The 22,712-nt window shown below is 36.5% G+C and overlaps 1 protein-coding gene across 1 annotated transcript in view; it reads left to right on the top strand.

Annotated features, from left to right (window-relative positions):
- LOC139116297 (glycine receptor subunit alpha-3-like) overlaps positions 1-19,335 on the top strand; it is a 199,300-nt gene extending 179,965 nt beyond the window's left edge. Inside the window, exons 7-9 of the mRNA XM_070678921.1 lie at positions 3,120-3,352; positions 15,315-15,479; positions 16,060-19,335. Of these exons, the coding sequence (XP_070535022.1) occupies positions 3,120-3,352; positions 15,315-15,479; positions 16,060-16,293 (632 nt within the window). The 3' untranslated portion in view covers positions 16,294-19,335. The remainder of the gene's footprint in view (positions 1-3,119; positions 3,353-15,314; positions 15,480-16,059) is intronic.
- The last annotated feature ends 3,377 nt before the right edge of the window (positions 19,336-22,712 follow it).

The following is a 22,712-nucleotide window of genomic DNA, read 5'->3' as shown; positions in this document are numbered from 1 at the left end:
TTGACGGAGAAATTTCATTTAATATCTTATTTGTTGTTCATATCTGCACTTTCATACAGCCTATTCTATTCAAATATTGCTAGTTTCATATTGGAAAAAAACTTTTCATTGTTTTCTTATGCGACTACATGTATAGTGATTCAACATGTGTGTAAAATCCAAAAATCAAATTTCTTGTACATACATGCACTTTGTACCTCCCACTTCAAGCAAAGTACATTCACATATAAATTATCAAACATTTATAAATGTACAGATATAACTTGTTTTATTGGGGAAAAATATTAATAGTTTGCTAAATAGACTCCCATGTATTATGATTTGATATCTTTGCTTGACATAATTTATCGGCCACATCTTGCCTTCTTGTAGTTGCGCAAAAATGGTGACAGTCCCCAAAGTCATACGTGAAATTTTATGACCCTTTAAAACTGCTTGCGTGAAAAATGGCTACCCACCTCATAAAAACACCGCCCCTGTCATTTCTATCCAGTCCTATAGTCATAGCTTTAACTGTTTGAGAAAAACGGGTTTACGTTGGACATGATGTCAGCTTTGTTGTTTCGTTGTAATATTTGTATGATTTGGATTCTTTGTTATCGATGAGAACAAATCAACATATGATGCAATTTTTGTCCTCTGCAGTTTCTTAAAAGCATAACGAATAGCCACAAGATACAAAATGTTGAAGGCGAGATTTACGTAGAGTGAAATCCATCGTTGTTTATGAGGATGTCAATTCTCCTGTGATGGGTTCAGTATGGATTACGCTCTGGGTTATTGAAAGAAAATCCGAGTAAACAAAGACAGCATTCAGTGATAAACCTCCCCTGGACTTAAACATAATATGAGCTGAATGAACCTGACTAGCATCTTGTCATAAGAGGCGAACCACAACCATATTTAGTATTAAATATTCATGTGACCAACATGTCACCAAATTGTTTGGCGCCAACGAGAACGAACTTTTGTGTTCACGTTACTCGAAGAAGGGTAACTTGTAACTATGTGACTGCACGAACTCCAAGACTAAGATAATGAAAAGCCATGTAATACAACAATGACGAAAAATGCGTCTTCTTTGGGAATTTTCTATTGTACGTCTATTTTCGTGGTATACAGATAACATTGTGGTTTTGTTTCATACAGGATAGGTGATTATTGAACACACTCGTGAGGGAAATTATTTGACTCATCCTGTTTAAATATAGTGTAACAATAAATAGATAAATATGGCATTTTGATAGACTATGAGAGGATATGCTAATGTTGACATGATGATGTTGACGAAGGGTAGAAAGGCAAAAGACGGGAGTTTCGATATTATTGTTGTTGTAATTTTTGTTGTAAAAATCTAGTACAGTTTTTCCTCTTCTGCTTTTCATAATATAAACAAATATGCTATGCCTTGAAAAAGGCATCAGTCTTGTCAACACAATGCATTATGTACAATATGTGAAGTCATTGTTGACAAAGTAACTCTTATCTGGTTGGTGTGAAAAGTTAAATTAGTGATCGCTACTGACTGCACAAGAGAAATTTTCTCCTGTGTCTGCAGGTTGATACTAATTCTTTTCTGTTGTTGGGAGAGCATAATTTATGCAACTTTTCACTCTAACAAAACAGGTGCCAACACAAACAAAAACAAAATAAATTGTTTCCCAGCCGAACAACATATGCAACCAGCAGCCTAAACGTTTCAGTCGAACACAGCCACCCGATGAGTATAGGCGGCTCTGCTGTCTATACGATAAAAAAGATTGCAGTGGAAATGTAATTTAGATCATCCTGGTCAACTCAGTTGCGTATTTAGCTCTACTCTAGTATTGAGCACTCTACTCCAGCTGATCTTGATTTAAAAAAGTATACATACATACATACACACACACACACACACACACACACACACACACACACACATATATATATATATATATATATATATATATATATATATATATATATATATATATATATATCCTAAATATGTCTGTTTAATGAAGACGTAGAACCTACTTTGCCAAGTACAACATATTATGCTCTAAGATCTGCTGCGAAAAAGGCTTTTTTACATAAAAAAGAGGTCTGATTCCCAGCTTTGCATCCGAGCAGGCTATAAACACCCTAATATCAGATGTACATAAGATGCCGAATTTGACAGCCGGGTCTGACAACCGTTTACAGTATTTCACATTGCTAATATTATGGACAAAAATTCCAAGTATTTTGAAAAAAGTCGTTTAGAATTGAATGAGCGCATTTTTTTCTGGCTCATTGGTTCGTGTTATCGTGACGTTTACGAGAAATACCACCACTTCTCTTCCGTTGACGTCCGATACTTCGAAATGGTAAACTTCCCATGTGCTAGGCAGTGGCACGGCGATAAACTCCCCACAGCGTGTTAGACGACGCAACGATAACCTCCAAATTGCGCGTTCGGTAATTGCACGTATGATAATGGCACGTCACTGTGAAAGATTTATGAGAACTCGTGCAATGGAATAAATAATTGATAGCTGGTCCTTCAAGAGTAAACAGAGTTTGTCCCTGGCTGTGTCTTTTTGTCAGCTGTTACTTTGATTTACCTAGACGTCACTGCATTATGGACTTTTAGATAAGTTACGATGAAACAAATGGATCGCTACATTTAGAGGCTGTAAACCGCAAGCGAGGGTATTCAATTGCGGATATGAGACCTCAGAGTCAAAAAATTGGCATTTTTAGCGGGAAATAATCACAGAGGAGAGTAAAACTCAATACACGTTCAGCTGCAATTAATGTATTTCTTCATTCTTAAATGCGAAGGGGAAATTTTATCATTTTCAAAAATAGTGCGAATTTGGCGGAAAATATGGTCATGTGGCTTTGTCGAAATGCCAATATCTATACACAAATTTCATTTCTACATACCAAATCATTTACTGCTTCCAAATTTCAAGCCATTTCAATCTGAACTTACTCAAAATCGATTTCTATCTCCTCTGAAGTGGAAAGAGTCTCGGATCCGTACCTTAGCATACACTAGGCAAATAGGGTCAGGTATGTTATTCCTTCGAAAGGTCACTAAAATAGTATACACATCGTCAAATCCTTCTAACTCAGTTTTTTCCTCTTTTCAGTGAAAAACAAATCCTGCCTGGAAGTCTTCTTCTATCTGAAACGTGAGATGGGTTATTACATCTTGACGAATTTCATACCGAGTTCCCTATTGGTAATACTGTCCTGGGTATCGTTCTGGTTGCATTTGGACGCCACTGCTGCTCGTGTTGCGCTCGGTATTACAACCGTATTAACGACAGCAACCCAGCTCACAATTGCCAGAGGCTCTCTTCCGGAAGTATCTTACCCTACAGTAAGTATTATTTTTTCATAGAATTTCACACCATTCCTCCAGCAAGCTGTCTCTGAAATAGTTCAAACTATTTTAATTCGATTCAGGAGATAAAAATTTCGTAGGTGAAAGGAGGTTCTAACGGGTTTTTTTGCCAATTGAGCTGAGAACAGTTTTCACAATAGTGCCATATGTCAAGCCTGATAGCCAAAAGGGACAAATAAATCTAATCTAAAATAATGTTTGTAATATGACATTTTAACAATCGAAACTTTGTGTTGACTTCACGCTGTAAAAAGATTTCAAAAGCAAATTTCACACCATTCCTCCAGCAAGCTGTCTCTGAAATAGTTCAAACTATTTTAATTCGATTCAGGAGATAAAAATTTCGTAGGTGAAAGGAGGTTCTAACGGGTTTTTTTGCCAATTGAGCTGAGAACAGTTTTCACAATAGTGCCATATGTCAAGCCTGATAGCCAAAAGGGACAAATAAATCTAATCTAAAATAATGTTTGTAATATGACATTTTAACAATCGAAACTTTGTGTTGACTTCACGCTGTAAAAAGATTTCAAAAGCAAAAAATATCGCACATGAATTAAAAGGCCATATAAAAATGTCATCAATTCAGACGAAGACATATTTGCCACTGCAGTTCATGAAAATAGGATATACATGACAGACTCCAATTACAAATGTAAGTTATCTAAAACAGTAGCCTACTTCACACTGCATGCATCATGTCATACAACAAACCATATGTCCATGGGTTCAGATGAATAACCTACTGCTGTCCCGCCACGTATTGCAGCGTTGAGGCTTTTGACATTTGGAACCTTTGAACAAAATAGCAGTGAAATTATAATTTGCAATGTTCTCTGGAAATGTCAACAACTATTTTTCAAGAGGGCATCATTCTAGTAAGTATGGTAGCTCATAAATACTTTATGCGGAATACAGTCTTCTATCTGGAGACCTGAGAGTGCAAATAATCGTGTGCAGTAAGTTTGAAAGTGCAGTAAATAGGCGACGAACACGAAAGTATATTGATTTTTCATTCATTGTCTTTGGAACTGTCTGTCATTCATTTGCAATATAACGTCGAAACAGTATAAAACTATAACATGCGACGACAGTATGAAAGTAAAAATACATTAATTTTTCAATTAAATTTTCAGTTACTTATGAGCTGTTCAAACAGACAGAAAATGAAGTTGACCAATCGTGCGAAAATACCGTCTGGTAAAAGGGTTACTCAGGCTGAAATGAATAATACTCTTGCACGGATGATCAAACGACATGATTAAACTGTTTACTGTCGTTAGGTTTAAGCTTTTTGAAACGAAGCGAATTTTGAAATATTTCTGGTGATAAAGTTAGCGATATACCGGCAGAAATGAGCTGTAACAGTGCATTAAGGTTACACGCGCCTCAACGAAACTTTCAAGTATTCTCTTAACAAAGCGAAAATAGAAATCAAGGGTCACCATGCAAATTTTGGTACCAGAGAAACAAATTACTTAACATTTACCGCTCTTTGAAATTCAATATAGTTGCCATCCCTGTGTAATCTCTCTGCGAGGGGGTGGTCAAACTTTTGATTTTCACAAAACTAATACGGTGGAACTTTACTTACGCCAAGAGCTACAAAATGCATTAGCTTCAACAAGCGGTAATTGTTAAAATTAATTTGAAAGTCCTAATTATCTGTGCCATGGCGCGCGCCATTTACTCAGAACTGAAGAATCGACTGCTATACTTACGGAGCCAATCATTATTTACGGCCCAAGGAGTCGGAGAAATGTAAGGGTCACTCAAAAAATTGAAAGCCACAGGGGGTTGCTCAAAATGTGGAAAGAAAGAAGGGGTTACTTAATTTTTGGTGTGAAGTAAATTGAAACACTTCTCAGATTGCATCATTGCAGACATAAATTTCTCAAAATTTTCGATGCGAGAGGGGACACCCCTCTCGCGCTTGCCCCTATGGGTTGTTCTAACAGTTTTATCAGTGAAAAAAAATTGAAAACACCTTTCAGATTGCACCAGACTACACCATTTCACACATCAAATCTCAAATTGTTTACAGGATCTAGGACAAAACTGAACTTGTGAATTCATCCTCTATAATCACAGAAACACATATAACACGATTGGAACTAATTTGGGATAATTGGATTAACATATTTTTTAAATTTCTCAAAAGTGTTAGATGCCATATAGCTGAATGTTGTAATATTACAAATTACTCATAAAAACAAGTGTGTAACGTAAACAAAAATGCAGATGGGTTAATTGACTTCAGTTCAATAGCAGTTTTTACATATAACCATATCGTATTCAGGCTTTCGATTGTAAGCTTGCAACTGGAGAAACTGCATAGCTGGCGAGGTTTTAAACAAATAATGAATGGATTAACAATATACTGACTCTGACCGATGGTCCTCTAATATCGTTTACAGAAATGTAAGATTTTGCTAATGACACAAGAAGGTCGCAGATTTTCCATTCCTGCATATTCTTTGGTCTTCAGTCTCTGGCAAACTGAGAACTGTTTTTTTACAAACTGTATTGTCATTATTTGGTTGTTGAACTCTGTGACTCAAACTCTGATCATGCAAAACAAGTTAGATCAGTGTTCAATGTCATTTTCAAACAGTTTTACAGTTTTACCGAGTGCAAAATAAATTGAAACACTCCTCAAAGTGCTCCATTACATCAATTTCCCCAAAATTTTCGATGCTAGAGGGGGAGTCCCCCCTCTCGTGCTCTCCCCTTTGGGTGTTCTAACAGTTTGTGAAAAAAAATATCAAAATTGCCTTGCAGATTTCACGAGACTGCACCATTTCACACATCAATTTCTCAAAATTTCCCATGCAAGATAGGGGACACCGGTCCGTGGCTAATGGCGGCCAAATAAAATTATAATATTTCCTGAAATCGGCGAATTCGAATTTCAGCGTAATTTCAATTTTTGGGGTTAGTTTTCATTTAGATATTGTGTTTTTGTACTTATTATTAAGAATTAAAACGATTTTCAAATTTGGTTCTGCAGTGTCGTGTTTGAAAATTCAGAAACCAGAATCGAGAAAATAGAAACGAACAATCGTAACTTTCTTTTGGATGCTAGGGAGTCTCTCGGTAATTGGTATATATCTACAGCGTAGCGTTACAAACGTTACATGGTCTGTCTGCCGAGTTGTCATGGCAACAGTTTTCCCGACCAGAACTTCTCTTGCCCTTGTGACCTTCTCTTGTAACGTTTGGACTCGTAGCAAAGGAAAGATTTGCAGTCGACTACATCGTTGCTGATTATGGAGTTTTCTGAAGGTAGTCGTCGCTACAAGGCACTTGTCCCGCCGAGATCAGCTGTCTATTTATTCCAAAATCTCGTAGATTGACTTGACTAATTGGCAGTCCGACATCCAACTAAACGGGGAATTTCAGCGTTAGTGCGCTATTCCCAAACTCCATTCCCTCCATAACTTTGAAATACTGAAAAAATGCCAAAAATTGAAGCACCTGTCCCTAATATTGGGATGACTTATTTCCTATCTCCTGTATTGAAAAGTGCACAATATTACAGACAGCTTGGGCGAGCTTCTGGTCTATTACAAATGTATATGATAAACGTGGCATGAGTAGATAGGGGGGTTTTGATTATCCGGCATCTCTCGTTCTTTAATAGGTGAAAGGGGTACACATAGTGTGTGAGTAGGGGTATATATCGGAGGAGCTGTCCCGGTTGCTTCTGTCGAATTTATTTTATTTTTAGACAAAATGGTGCTTTTTGTGCATTCTAAGACGGACGCCGATACAATTTATTTCAAGTTCCCCTTACCATCTCGTTATTTTTTCGATACTGTCCCGGCATAACCTCATCAAATCTCCCCCGGTCAATTCTCCCGCCCTGTAGATGTGTTTGTCAAAACACTTTCATCTGCTTCAAATGAATTAGTTTTAGGCGAGAAATATTTCATGATCGTGGGCATTGTAGAGTAATATCGTCACTGACTGATAGCATTACGATGAGTATTTTATTGAATCGTATAAAATCGTACGCTAAGTGTACTAAGTAAGGGACTTGGTCCCGACGCCAAAGGAAGTCTGCCGTGGGCTGGCAAAGGTGGCTTCACCGCGCTAGTGCCCGGCAGCCATACTAACATAACCAGAGTTATTTAGAATAATATTTACAAATACATTTATGAAGTGAAGGTAACAACAAGATCGAACTTAGTTCTAATTCTTGGAGGTGTCGTAGCTTTCACAACATCACGATCGTGGCGAGCCCAAAAACTTCAGTTCGATGGCATCAACTGATTACTGTGACCCAAATCTACGTGGCCACAAAGGAACATCACCACCGGTACCGGTCTCCGCCGGTGTCAACTTGTCAGTCCTGATCCCAGTCGTCAATGTTTTTTGTCTTACGAACTTTGATGTTTGCAGTGACACACATCTCCTCCGTAGATACCCCCAATTTTGCCACTTGACGGAAACACTGTTCTATTGTGCGAGTCAACTTTCGATAATACATCCATAGCGCTGCACGGCGTGCACTGAAGAGTTCAGGCTACAGCTATAACTGACAGCTGATGTCTCCCCTACAGTGCTACGCTTCAGGCAGGTTCGATTCCGAGCGAGAATATACGGAATTTTTATGTGATGAAGGAAATTTATTGTTGTTCATTGAATGATTTGAAGTTTTTTCCTTCTATGTCTCTTTCCGAAGATCATACGGTACTTATTTATTCAGTTGAACTTAGGGACGGACCATTAGATCTTGGGAGGGGGTGGTCAAAAACAGAAAAAAAAAATTTCAGAGCAGAAAGTTACAAACAAGTTTGCAAAATAAAAAAAAATAAATAAGAAGACAAATGCGTAAAAAAAAATCTGCAAAAGTCTTTAAAATCTTGAATTTCCGACAGGAAGCAACTTTCTGTATTTTTAGTACATCCTCCAGGCACATTTTTAATTTTAATTTATACATTTAGAGTGACTGTATCCCTTATACTGGAAGTTGTGATTATCTTATCTTTTCAGGACTTTTGTATTCTGATCACTTGAAAATTATAAAATTATAGAGCCTGTTTTCTACTTGTTTCCTGCGTACAAACCAAGCAGGTACACTAGGTAAAACATTGAAACTATGGTATGGTTGTCAGACAGAAAGTTGCCTTTTAAGATGAAGGTAAACAGATGCAGGCCACATCAGGTTCATTTTTTTTCTCAGCATTTTATTGCAATGATGAATGCAAGAATGGGTGAACAACACGAAACACGTCAATAATGATAAAACAGCATATCAAGTCATTTTGTATTATTTTTGCTTTTAAAAAGACATTTTCAATTCTTTTTTATCAAAAAACAGCCTCAAAAAACAACAGCAACACATTTCCTATTATTCAACAATACACTACGTAGAATACCATCTATCCAACAAATCCCAACACAAAAACACACAAAAGGGTTGAACTTTGAAAGTTTCTCGATAGCAAATACTGAATAAATCTGCATGAATAATCGTTTGTGTTTAGCAAATGCTGAATGACAATTATCTGAAGAATTTTTCCACCACAAAAAAGAGCATGATTTAAACAAATCTTAAGGGACTTATGTAGCAAATTTCAAAGAAACTGGACAAGCCCTTTCAGAGAATACAGCTTTTTTGACAAAGGAATGGCATAAATTGCCCTAAAGAGACAAATATTGAAATTTCACCACATCTATACACATCCAATCAATTTGGACATGCTGCTACAGAGAAATAGATGTTTTGATCAAACAAGGGCAACAATTGCTCTAAAAACACAAATATGCAAATTTCACTATATTTTGCATATTTTGTAAATCATGAGATATGCATGATGTTTGGTGGTGTGAATGTAGGCATTTCACCACGCAGAAGAAAGGGAAGCCAGGAAACCAAAATAGTCAATTTTCAAAACTATAGGAAGCTACTGAGGAGCAAGAAGACCATGTTTCAGAGGAAGATGTGTAATCTGAAAAAATGCTCTTCAAGTGCCACCAAATAACACCATTTTAATCTCTATTTTTCAAAAGCTCCAATGGCACAAGGGGGACACCCCCTCCTGACCTCCCCCCGCAAAAATACTCCCCAAGTGCCACCAAATAACACCATTTTAATCTCTATTTTTCAAAAGCTCAAAAGCTACTTTCATTTGCCTGAGGCTTGGTAAATTTCCCTGCGTATGACCTGCAGAGTAAATGAAGTGACGTTTTTCTTTGATGTTGGGATCATCCAGAGGTTAATTTACTGTGATCAAAACAGTGCTAGAATACATCTTTAAAGTGTTAGTCCTACTATTACAGCTATTATATCTCCCCACCTATCTCATGCATTCCAAAGTACACTTGTACTTGAATTTTCTTAAATTGTGATGCCATATCCTAGTTGAGAGGTAGTCATTGAGGACAGAGCATTTCTCAATTTTCATTACACCACTTTTAAATCTATTGTTGAATAAGAATATTCACTCATACCTAAGAGTCCAGTCACGACTTCATGATTTAATATTACAAACAGCTTTGGTATTATTTCCCAGAATAAGTAAGCATCAATTCCTGTAAAATTGATACATAATGGTGTTTGCAAAATCCACGTTCAATCGGAAAGACTTGTCATTCTGAAAAGTGTCATTTCCGGTCCAAAACAGAACCTTTCTACAAAAGCTTTATTCTGTACGCTCAGTGCAATCACCGATAGCGTTTTGTCTTGTTTGTTTATCTCCTCATGCTTACGTTGGCTAGCTTTTGAAGTGCCTATGCAAAGCTTCAATGGCCAAATTATAAAATCACCTCATGGTCTTACGATCTGATGTTCCATTTCCTCTACGATTTTTGAAGTACATACACGACATCAATGTCAATCTCAAAGTGAAAGCTGCTGAATTTCGATATCCTACGCCTAAAGGTGAACATGTTTGGCCTTTTCGCCTTTTTTCGAAGTCGTATTTCTACACTGGAATCTTTCATAACTTCGTTGCCTCCTCGCTTTCCCAACAACCCCAAACTCAGAAACAATTGCTGGGCACACGGCTGAGCTACGATATAGCTTGCCAAGTCGACCCACCGTAGTAGTATATGTATTTTATCATAGCTACTGAGCTACATAGCTACTGAGAGTATAGCACCCATAACACTGTAAATCCAGGATGAAAATTTTAGCAGCTGCATCACCCCTATTTGCAACAATCAAGACTATTTGTAACACTAACCCAATTTGTAACAAAAGTTAATCCTATTTGTAACAAAACTTAACCCAATTTGTAACAAAATCTAATTTTCAAAAAACTTGGCCGTATTTGTTTAAATTTTGATAAAATATGCATATTTGTATTTTTGGGGCGGTTTTCTTGTTTTTTCCTTGTCGAAACTCATTTTTTCGGAAGCTGCTCGTCAGATTAAATTTCGTTGTGCAGGTACCTAGGGATAATAGGCCTACTCGTAAGAGAGAATCAAGTTGAGCAGATATATGACAAAAGTTTATTTTGGGGAAACTTTCACCAATTTAGGTCAAAAATGTGAAAAAAATCTTATTTCTGACAGAAGTCATTCTAACCCTATTTGTAATAAAACTTAATCCTATTTGTAACACTAACCCTATTTGTAACACTAAAAGCTAAAAAACTAAAAAACAAATGTGCTGTTCCGATAACATGATTTTAAAAAATAGGTTAAGTAGGTCGTCAGGGATTTTTTTCCAAAATGCTTTTATTTTTAAAAATACATTTTTCAGGGGTTCAGGGCGATCAAACACTGGCCACAACATTTCCAGAAAAAAACATATCATACATATAAAAGGGGCAAAAACATAAAAGACATCCTCATTCCAGCAAAAATCAAATGTCAGGTGACGAACGCGTGATTTTACAGGGTTTTTCTTTCTTTTTTTTTTACTTCCGTGTTTACGTTGCTCTAAAAAATTTAGGGTCGGTAGGCAAAAAATAGGGTTGGTCGTTTATCGGAATAGCATATTTTTTTTCTTTGGTCTGACCAATCGACCTGCGGGCCAACCAGACTTGGATCGGCCTCTGTAAAGGATGTTTCATAGTAACTAACATCATCATCAAACTTTACATCGGCGTCACGTCGCCCTAGAGTTCGATATTTCTCCTCCTTATGCCATATTTTTCTCTGTATTACTCCAGTCATTTATCACTGCAGCTCTTTCACATAGAGTACTAGGAAAATGTCGTACAATCAATAATTCTTACCAAGCTTCAGCAGCCGAAAACCACATGGAATTAAGGCAGAAAGGACCCATCATATAGTTATTCATAATCCGAGCAAGGCACAGCTAGGTAAACACTACACAAACGGTTTCTAAAGTTAAAGAGTGGAGTCGTTTATGTTCCAGATACCTTCGATCTAGTTTTTGGCCCCATAGTATAGGGTCATGTAACCGAGTGGTTCAGAATGTCGCAAAAATATAATCAATTGCATGGTTTTAAAATTCGAGGGACAGATACTTCTCGATCTGAGTAATCATAATTTTATTGAATGTTATCGTGATCTCTATGAACATAAAAGTGTTCATTGAAAGGGGCACTTTCTGCTCCATTCAATAAAATTAGGGGGTAGACTTGACATTTTAGGGGGCAGTCACCTTTGATGCTGATTTTGCCTTCCTATGAAGCGCTTCCTCGATATCATTACGATCGTCACCCAGTTCAGTTGTGTCGTCTTTGTCGTATGCAGCACATATGCATAAACATCGACATGATGACGTTTGTCAGTTTTTGATGTGCTCGGTCGCTCTCTATCTTCTGTCTAATTGTCACAGTTTCCCCGACTCAGGATTTGACAATATGTTCCCTCGGGCACGATTCGGTCCGAATTTGGGGGGCTTAAATCTATGAAAATATGCACCGATCCCCATGCGCCGATCAAACGATGGTGTTGCATTGTTATACACGTGCCTACACAATGCTAAAACTCGAATTTTCCCAACTTCCATCATTGATACACACAGTTCGTTTTACTATGCCCTTTGGTCACCCTCATATGTCAGTATATGTGGACGTCTTTGCTTGCTGTGTTGTGCGCGCGATTACCGCGCAGTCAGTGACTTTTTTAGGGTACACAATGACTCGAAATGCGCAATTTGCGCAATTGCGCAGTCGAGAGAAAACCCTTAATAGTAAAAAAAAATTTTTCACAATTTCATTGTGACCATCCCCCCTCCCAAGATCTAATTGTCCATCCCTTACGATGAGGCGCAGCTTTCGGGTTTATCGCCACACCAGGTTCAACGTGTCACAGTGACGTTGGGCCCTCCGTCCGAGTTGGAGCACTAGCCGCGACGGCACCTACATTCTATTCTTTAGAATAGCTACAAAATCTTTAGAGACTCGAAATTTCGTTAGACATGCCTTCCTTGTTTCCATGTGTGAATTTATCGCATTAGCTCACGTAGATCACGGCATCGATCGCGACAGATCGGTCTGTGCACGAAAGCATCACGGCGAAGTGAAGAAAAAGGTCCCGGTTGTTGACATAGGACAGGGGTAATTCGGATTTCTTATCCGTCCTGTTCTATGTCACAAAGTTGGCGGATGTGGGCCAGTTCATGTGATAATGAAGATTATTGCCATTAAAACACGACAGATAGGTCTAGTATAATACAGTAATTAGGATCGCTTTTCTCTGATCCTCGCTACACTGTTGCTATCCAAATGTGACAATCTGTCGCAAGATTCCCTAGCACCCTTGTAAAATTAAATGTTGTTCGTTTCTATTTTTTTCCGATTTTGATTTCTGAATTTAAAAAGCGAATTTTGAGATTCGAAATAATAACAGCAAAACTAAATTCGAAAATCGTGTCGAATTCTGAATGGTGAGAACAAAGACATGCAATATTTAAATTAGAACTAACCCCAAAAATTGAAATTACGCCTAAAAACCGAATTCGTCGATTTCAGGAAATACTATAATTTTACTTAGCCGCCATTAGCGGACCGTAGCTAATGTATGAGTTTAGTATGAGTCCGTGTCGAAATTAAAAAAATAACGACCTAACGGCCGACATAGCTCCACTGTGTTTATGCAGAGAATAACTATTTTTGACACATGTTGATGAAGAAGGTGGAAATCTTTGATAGCTCATTTCAATGGCCTGAAACAAGTGGCTAAATAGCTGCAAAAATACACAATTGAAGATTTCACCATAATTTGAATATATCACATTGGATCATCCCTGAGAACATGTCAACCAAAGCTATCTGACCAGTAGTTTTGTGAGAAAGAAATTTTTTGACCAAAAATGGCAAAAATTGCCCCTAAAAATAAAAATTGCTGATTTCACCATAATTTCAACATATCATATATTAAAATAATCCCTTGGAACCTGTATACCAAATATCAAAGCTATCAACTTGCCGTTTTTGAGAAAAACAAATTTTTTGACCAAAAATGGCAAAAATTGCCCAAAAATACAAAATTGTAGAATTCACCATAATTATAAGATATCACATTTAGTTCATCTGTAGGAACCTGCATATCAAATTTCAAAGCTGTCAGACCAGTACTTTTTGAGAAACACATTTTTGGACCAAAAATGGCAAAAATTGCCACAAAAATACAAAATTGCAGATTTCATATCATTTAGATCATCGCTAGAAACCTGTGTACCAAAAACCAGGGCTATCAGATGAGTAGTTTTGGAAATACACATTTTTTGACCAAAAATGGCAAAAATTGCCCCATGCCAAAAAAAGGCAAAAATTGCCCCATGCCAAAAATACAAAATTACAGATTTCATCAGAAATTCAATGTGTATTACTTAGTTCATCTGTATAAACCTGTATACCAAATTTCAAAGCTATCAGACCAGTACTTTTTGAGAAACACATATTTTGACCAAAAATGGCAAAAATTGCCTTAAAAATGCAAATTTGCATATTTCTGCACAATCCGTTTAGTTGGATGTCGGGCTGCCAATTAGTCAAGTCAATCTACGAGATTTTGGAATAAATAGACAGCTGATCTCGGCGGGACAAGTGCCTTGTTGCGTCGACTTAGAAAACTCCATAATCAGCAACTATGTAGTCGACTGCAAACCTTTCCTTTGCAACGAGTCCAAACGTTACAAGAGAAGGTCACAAGGGCAAGAGAAGTTCTGGTCGGGAAAACTGTTGCCATGACAACTCGACAGACAGATCATGGATGTAACACTTGTAACGTTTTGCTTTAATCTTCGCTACACTGTAGATACCCACATGTGAAATTTGATCGAGAGACTCCCTGGCATACAAAAGAAAGTTACGATTGTTCGTTTCTGTTTTCTCGATTCTGGTTTCTGATTTTGAAAAACGAGGTTTGTAATTCGAGACCGATACTACAGAACCAAATTTGAAAATCGTCCTAAATTCTTAATAATGAGTACAAAAACTCAATATCTGAATGAAAACTAACCCCAAAAATTGAAATTACACCTAAAGTCGAATTCGCCGATTTCAGGAAATATTAGAATTTTATTTGGCCGTCATTGGCCACGGACCGGGTTAACAGTTCAGGCAATACGGCTAGTTTTCAATCGGGTTCGAACCCACAAGTTCAGGCAACTGTTACCTGTGTAAGTTTGAAAGCACCATCAACGCATGCACACATTTTAGAAAACGTAACGAAATGAAGGACGACTGCGTCGGAAACCAGTGATGACACAGAAATTTCTCAATTTTTCCATGATGAAATTGATGAGGCATGTTAATAGTCTCGCTAAGGGGGTGCTCTGGTTGTCGGAGAAACACAGAATACTTACCCTCACGGCAGTTAATATCTGCGTATAAAGATCAGCAAATCCACCTGCTTCTATTTCATACCCTGTTTTCTTAATCTTTGCTCGCAGGTAGTTAAACTATTTTACGTCTCTTCACAACTCATGAATCAGATATACATGACATGTTGCCGCAATGGTAATGAAAATACAACTTTCTTCTATAAATTGCATTTTTTTCCTCAACAGGCAATAGATGTCTGGATGACGTCGTGTATGTTTTTCGTTTTTGCCGCTTTAATCGAGTTCGCAGCTGTTAATTACATATATATGTACCCAAAAATTAATAAACCTAAAAAGATGGACAGGTTTGAAAAGCTGCATAATAATACAGAGGAATGCCAAACAGCAGTGGTAAGTTTCACCCAAAAAACTTTTTCCCCAAATGATAGAATTGATACACAGACAACATAAATGTTTGTTTCTTTTTATTTACTGGATAATAGATATACTTTGTCATGTTATATTAAAAAGATATCCATAAGCCCTCTACTGACAGTCACTGAATATAGTATCGGAACCATATTGTCCTCTCCAAAGAATCACAAAGTAAGCTTATTCTGTGCTGTCACCAGATAATTATCACTGAAATGTCCCAAGGAGAGCTGCATCATCGATACTACGGCAACTTTTTTGTCTGTTATGGTAATAGCCAGCAAGTGCATTCAAAATCAATAATATTTTGGTGTTTCGATCATAATTGCGGTGAAACAGCGTCTCTCTCTCAAGGATACTCTCTCGTGTCCTGCAGCTCACAGGGGTCTCGTTAATAAAGGTTATCTTATGAGAGGAGCTTTAGGTATCATCCGCGTAATGAACGTATTATTCCAAGATATATGCGTCATATATTCCCTCTTACTGATACAGACATCAAATGCCAAACTTTTACATTAGTATGATAGCAATATTGAGCAGTAGTATTGTTTAATTGCAGGAACTGACGGCATTTGGACTGAGGACAGACGTTGTGAATGACAAAAACTACTCAAACACAAACAACGCAAGGGATGTTGAAGCCTGTCAGCCGTTCGTAAAATCAATGCAATCAAGCTGCTACGCTTATTCAGAAATAGCCAAGTCTATCGATCGTGGAGCTCGAGTCGTGTTCCCATCCTTGTTTATTTTCTTCAATATTTGCTACTGGAGTACTTATTCCTATGCATCTTAAGGAGTTGGATTCCTTTACATTTTTCGTCAGCTTGTTGAATACTTTTTTACATCCATTAAACCACTTCTGTGATGGATTATTTTTGGATATTTACGGGATTTCTTTACATTGGCCGAAAGGTTTCATATTTTTATAATTACATCAAAATATCCGTATCTTACATTTAGCAATTGTCAAAAGAAAAGGGTTAAAGGGCGTTGTTAAGCATAAACCACTGACAAGTTTGTTAATTTCAAAACATTAAACGAACACAGCGATATCACGCCATTGCGATATTTGAATTGTATTAAACAGTGGGAATATAATGAAATTTTTAAAATAACGTAGGGAAATGTTGAACTGGTTAAAATGATTACGTAGATGAAAAGCCTTATTGGCAATAAGGAAAAGCGATATGCTCATTTAGTAGATAACCATAATTCTTCGAGGCATTTTTGCTGAAATTTGAAATTTATAACTTTACCGAAATAAATCACCGAGTTCACTCTATTCAGGTATATTATTAATAATTGTGTCATCACTTCGAAGGATAAGATAAGCCTATTTCAAGTTTCTCATTAGATCTACATTCAAATAAAATTTTCAAGATGGTCTAACAAAAATGATTCAAGTTATCTAAGGTCAATTCCTATTGAGAGAATCAAAGACTATTTCACTGGCTTAATTGTTAAGTCGATATTAGAAATTTTATTCAGCTCACGTCTACATGTCAGTCGTAAAACACCGGCTTATAGTAGCTAGACAGGATCTTACACATTCTGGTTGTATACACGCTAGATTGACTTCAATTAGTGCAGTGAAAAAACGTTTAACGTCTGACCCACCGATTAAGCTATACACACAACAAACCAAAATCTATAATTTTTATACGTTTTGATATCATTGAAGTCAAGCTGAAGTTTATAGGAGCTTCGGCTTTCTGCATGTTTTTTACGATAACGTACAAACCTTCTTCAGTTCCTTTCACAGATAACAATGAGTGAATATACAATGTAGATAGATTTACTTTTTAAATGAAATGACATTCTGCTCGATTTTAGGGTGAATAAAGCCATATTGTCAAAGGTCAATCGGGTTACATCCGTATTGACAGAGAAAGTCGTGCATATTGCACTCTAGTTTCTCGACGGACGCTCCAACGCCATTCAAGAGAGTTTTCGTATAGGCTCATCAGACCATAGAATAGTATGTATTTACAACGCACGTCCTGTACTTTGCTGTAAATACGTCATCACACCAAGTATTCAAAGACGAACAGCGGGTTTTTGTAGCTGTAATGTACATTGTGCCACATTCAGCGGGAAACTCAACGCCGCATCTAAATAACCGTTATCTTTCCACTTGGAAAACAACAGTATCACTTTAATGAGCATTTACAGTTCGATGTTTTCAAGTCCAACTTAAACTTAAGTTGTTAACTGTCTTTCCCGGCAACAAACATTATTCGGAAAGGTGAGCAGGCACGCCTCCTATATCTTACTCTAATTAGCAAGTCATACTAATCCAAAAACCTAAGTTAGTATAATCATTTTCTTTGATTTAGAGATAGTAGAAATTATCCAGTTTAAGTATCAGCCACTTGATTATTTCCGTATTGGAGAATTTCCCGGTTTTCGAAAGAATTTCAATTTTAGGGTGTTTTAAAATTTTTATTAGATAGCAGAATTTCAATTTACCGATTTTAATTTCTTTAATAAGATAGATTTTATTTGAAAATCACAAAATTGACATTACCAGAGCCAAAATTATTGTCATAGGTTAAATGTTACATTTTTACAAAAGACCGGAGGCGATGTTTCTCAAAACATCTTTTTAAAGGGACAAAGTCGGCCATTTTTCATGAATTTTATTTGGTACGAGATATTATTGTTTGACATGTTGAAAGATACCGAAATAATGGGTGACCATGCATATATTCGACCCCGGTTTTAGACAAATGAAACCATCGCAAAAATGAATTAATGGTCATGACCATTACCAATAAAACTCATCATCGTGATCATGACCAATAAAACTCAACCATAAATGTACTTGAACTTGTATATGTGATCATTTGTTTATCAATACCCTGAGTAAATCATAAACTTTAATAAGACTAGTGTAATGTTATTGCATACTTTCCTGAAACTAGGTTTCATTTTTGAAAAATAGAAGAGAATACATTGGGGACACTATCAGAAAACGGCGCGGAACCGATCAAACCGTTATTAGATAAAGTATACTAAGTGGAACAGCAGTTCTAGACACAAATGATGGCATAGTTAGGAAGCGTCAAAATAGCTCGTGAACAAGTGATACCACATAAAGTTTACAACAGACGACTGAGAACAAACAACAGAGAAATGTTGTATAATACAACCTTAACTTAGGACTCACAACATGTTGGCGAGAACATATATCTATATTTCAATTTGGTAAACACGATTAGAACACTACCTTGAACACAGTAGAACAAAATTAGTATCCCCAGTGGAGAAACAAACTTCAAGTGGGACAACATATGAATACAGACAATCTATCAATTATTCCACACAATTTATCTACTGTAGATGAATTTGAGGCGACTGATGAAGAAAGTATGGCAATTTTTTTGAAAAACAGCGTTCAAGGATCGCAGTGTTATACATGTCTCTCCACTCTGGAGTAGCGACTGCACTGACATGCAGATTACAACTGTGGCCAGTCAGTTTTTATACGCAGAACAGCGAAACGTAAAATACACTTTCAAAATAAACAAAACACACTAAACGCAAACAATTAAGATATGAACAATGTTTGGAGTTGCTTTCCTTATTTCAGAGATAAATAGTTAAGGGCTAATACTTCAATTGCGATCACAATATAGATTCATTACATTTATGGTTGACAAGAATTACATTAATGGGTGATTTTTTAAATTACATTTATGGTTATCATTTATAACAATTATGGTCGATGTTTTTATTACATTTATGGTTGATTTTTGTTACATTTATGGGTGCATTTTATTACAATTATGGTTGATGTTACGTTTATGGAGATTATTATATTTGTGGAGGTTACAAGTTTCTCTGGTCCAGGGTCTGCAATTCCTTCACGCCTTCGTTTCTTCTGACACCGACGCGTGCGTATCTTCCTTCTATGATATCCCTCAGTATTCAAAATAATATTTACACCATTTACAGAAGATCAGCATCAGAGCGATTGCCTTTTATCAAGATTTCCACATTCAATTCTAAGTTCGTTTAATGCAACATTGTACACGAATCAACTTTCTACCTTTACAGCACTTACAGGCATATCAGCTCTAAGGGTGATCGAGCCACTAAATTTTTTACCAACAATTTTCGTTATTTACTCTAACAGTAAGATTTATATGTTAGGATGAGATTACGACAAAAAATCAATATGACACCAGATTAATTTGGCAGCCAGAAGGATTTGAAATACACCCACTTTATCCCATTCAAATGACAGAAATTATGAATCTCCCGTAAGCGTTGCCCAACCCGATATATTTACTTTCAGTTCCTTTCTTGAAATGCTGCACTTGTTTTATTTACATGTGAATCACATTGAATAATAAATGAAAGTATTGGCTATTTTTCCGCTGAAAATGTGCATAAGAATTTAAATTATCACTCCTAAGGCCTTCAAAAACAACAGTTAAAGCTGTTGCAAACTTAAAAGTAATGACCACGCCTTAAAGTTATTGCAAACTTAAAAGTAATGAACACGCCTTATCCATACTTTGTAGAATTATTTAGATTTCAATCACACAACTTTGTTCATTTTCACATAAATTATTGTTCAGATATTGCACATTATATGCATCAAATAAAAATGTCGGGTCACCAAACTATTTACAATGCTACATCGCCTAACATTAACCCCTCCCCATATGTGAAAAGTGAAAAATTACAATTTGATGAGAAATATGTCCTTTTCAAAATATTTTGTCGGGATTTTTAAATACTATTTAAAACTTACAACTCTAAGATGATATAATGATCATTCAATCATCACTAACAACGTCCACTTTTATGCTAAAAGCTCTGACAACAAGTTGTATGAAGATAGGTTTCCATCAAAACCACGGTGTAAGTTTTACAGTGAGCACGGGTCCCGTACAGTGGACGCGCGCGTCGTAGAGTTCGCGTTCTATTGTTTGCAGCTATGATGACGTAGCAAGTGACTCATCACCCTTAAAGGTATACTGTCACCTGTTCCAATTTTGCCACAGTTACCATGGAAAGAGAAAATCTAACCAATCACAGATTTTAAGCGGGTGGCCGCTTTTTAAAAACAGCGCCCCCACATGGGCATTTTGAATACAAAGGAACGCCCCTCTGACAATATATGGGCATATTTAGATTACAGGTGACTGTATACCTGAGTCGCATCGTTAAGGAGGTACGCTACCATTCCAAAAAATATTGGGACATTCTTGAAGTTGACTTTTCTGAAATAATCTTTATGTATACATTGCAAAGATATGAAAAAAATATGGGGTACCCATGCAAAATTTTTGAAAAAACACATGCCAAAATTGACAGAAAATCATTAAATCTCCCATTTTGCGAAATTTGCACTTACCAGCAGAATCTTTATTTTATCGCAAACGATTAACAGATCCCAGTGTGCATACCACATTTTTGCATTGCCAGGACAGCTGCATTAGGAAAATCAACTAAAATTTTTGATGTCTTGTCTTAAAAATTAAATATTAGACCCTAAATTTATCATTTAACTGTAAAATTAGTCTTTTTTAAAAATATAAACTTCATATAAATGCACAAAATAATTTTCAAAATGTTAAAAAGTAGAGCAATATCTATCAAACAGACAGTGTTCTTTGATTTAGAAGCAAAAAAAGTTGGGGTCACCACGCAAATTTTCTTACTAAACAGCAAAAAGTGACGAAAAAAGGTGAATTTTGTTAGACCTGAGATTTGACCCTCTAGCTTACTGATATTATGTCAGAGCTACAATTGTTAATTATTCTCTACTGATCTTTCAAAATAAAAATAACTGTCGATTTTTAAGTGCAAAAGTATAATTTCGGTTGTTTTGATTCATAAAAACTTCTGAAAGAAATATTATAAGGTCACTAGCATGATTTTTTGCCATTTTGTCCTGTTATTCACGCTCACCAGGTTAGGTAGTCTAAAAGGAACATGTACATCTTCTGGACAAAAGAGGGCGCTCTCCTATATAGAATGGTAGCTGTATACCTTTAAACGTATACAGTCACCTGTAATCTAAATATGCCCACATATGGTCAAAGAGGCGTTCCTTGGTATTCAAAATGCCCGTGTGAGGGCGCTGTTTTTAAAAAGCGGCCACCCGCTTAAAATCTTTGATTGGTTAGATTTTCTCTTTCTATAGTAACTGTGGCAAAATTGGAACAGGTGACAGTATACCTTTAATCTTCCTCCAAACATCTGCTCAGACGTGTTCGTTAATTTTTCCGAGTTTACCTTGGACACACAGACACACACTGTCATTATTTTCCGTGCATAGAGTGTTGAACTCCGCTAAATTTGTAAGTAATAGGCAGAGGACCTGGAGAAATAAACTGTGCTGATATTATAGGTGTTCAACTATTTTGTTGTTCTGTTGAATATTGTCTCCACTCGGTATTCGTCTTTTTTATATATGGATTTATCAAATTTAAGCTTCAGACAGCTAGTTTAGCATAGCCGTTCCTGCAATTTAAGTACTGGAGATCTAACCTACCTGTTGGCGGGTTCAATTCCTATTGATTTTATATCATATGGTTAAGGTATTTCATATTTTATGTTTCTTGTATCGTCATCTAAATTTTGTGTTTTCTCTTTATTTGTCGATATTTACCACGTATTTGTCATTTTCAACACGACTGTATACAAAACGAATGTTTTTATTGTTGACAACAATTTCTCACTCATGATGAGTTTTAGTTTAAAATTTTTTGAACGGTTGCCACTTTTGATGGAAAATTACTTTCCACATTAAAATTACCCTAATAGCGTAGGTGAAAGTTAACTTTGATTGAATAATGCATTGGCTGTGTCTGAAATCGTTTATATTTTATAGCATACCACATTCTGGTTTTAGCGGCCATTCATGCAAACTATTTTTGACGCTTTTTTCGTCATGAATAATTATATAATTTCAACCGAGAGGATAGTCAGAGGGCGCGATACTTATGTGGTCCTTTACACCGTCGACGGCATGGACATGTTACGAAAACAATGTAATAGTTCGGAGTTTGGGTTTACGAATGTCATATCTTTTCCACATGCACAAGAGTCTTTCAATGGCCGGCCGTACGGCAAATGACCGTACAGTGTGCGATAGCAAATCACGATCGCAAAATCAGCGTTCGGAAGAGTTTCTACACATTGTTTATAGTAGTTCGTCAAACATCTCATCGATGCCAATTATCCACTCAAACT

Source organism: Ptychodera flava, chromosome 17 (genome assembly GCF_041260155.1).
Source record: "Ptychodera flava strain L36383 chromosome 17, AS_Pfla_20210202, whole genome shotgun sequence".
NCBI lineage: Eukaryota > Metazoa > Hemichordata > Enteropneusta > Ptychoderidae > Ptychodera > Ptychodera flava.
Note: the sequence above shows the minus strand (reverse complement) of the source record. Positions and strands in the feature narration are given on the sequence as shown.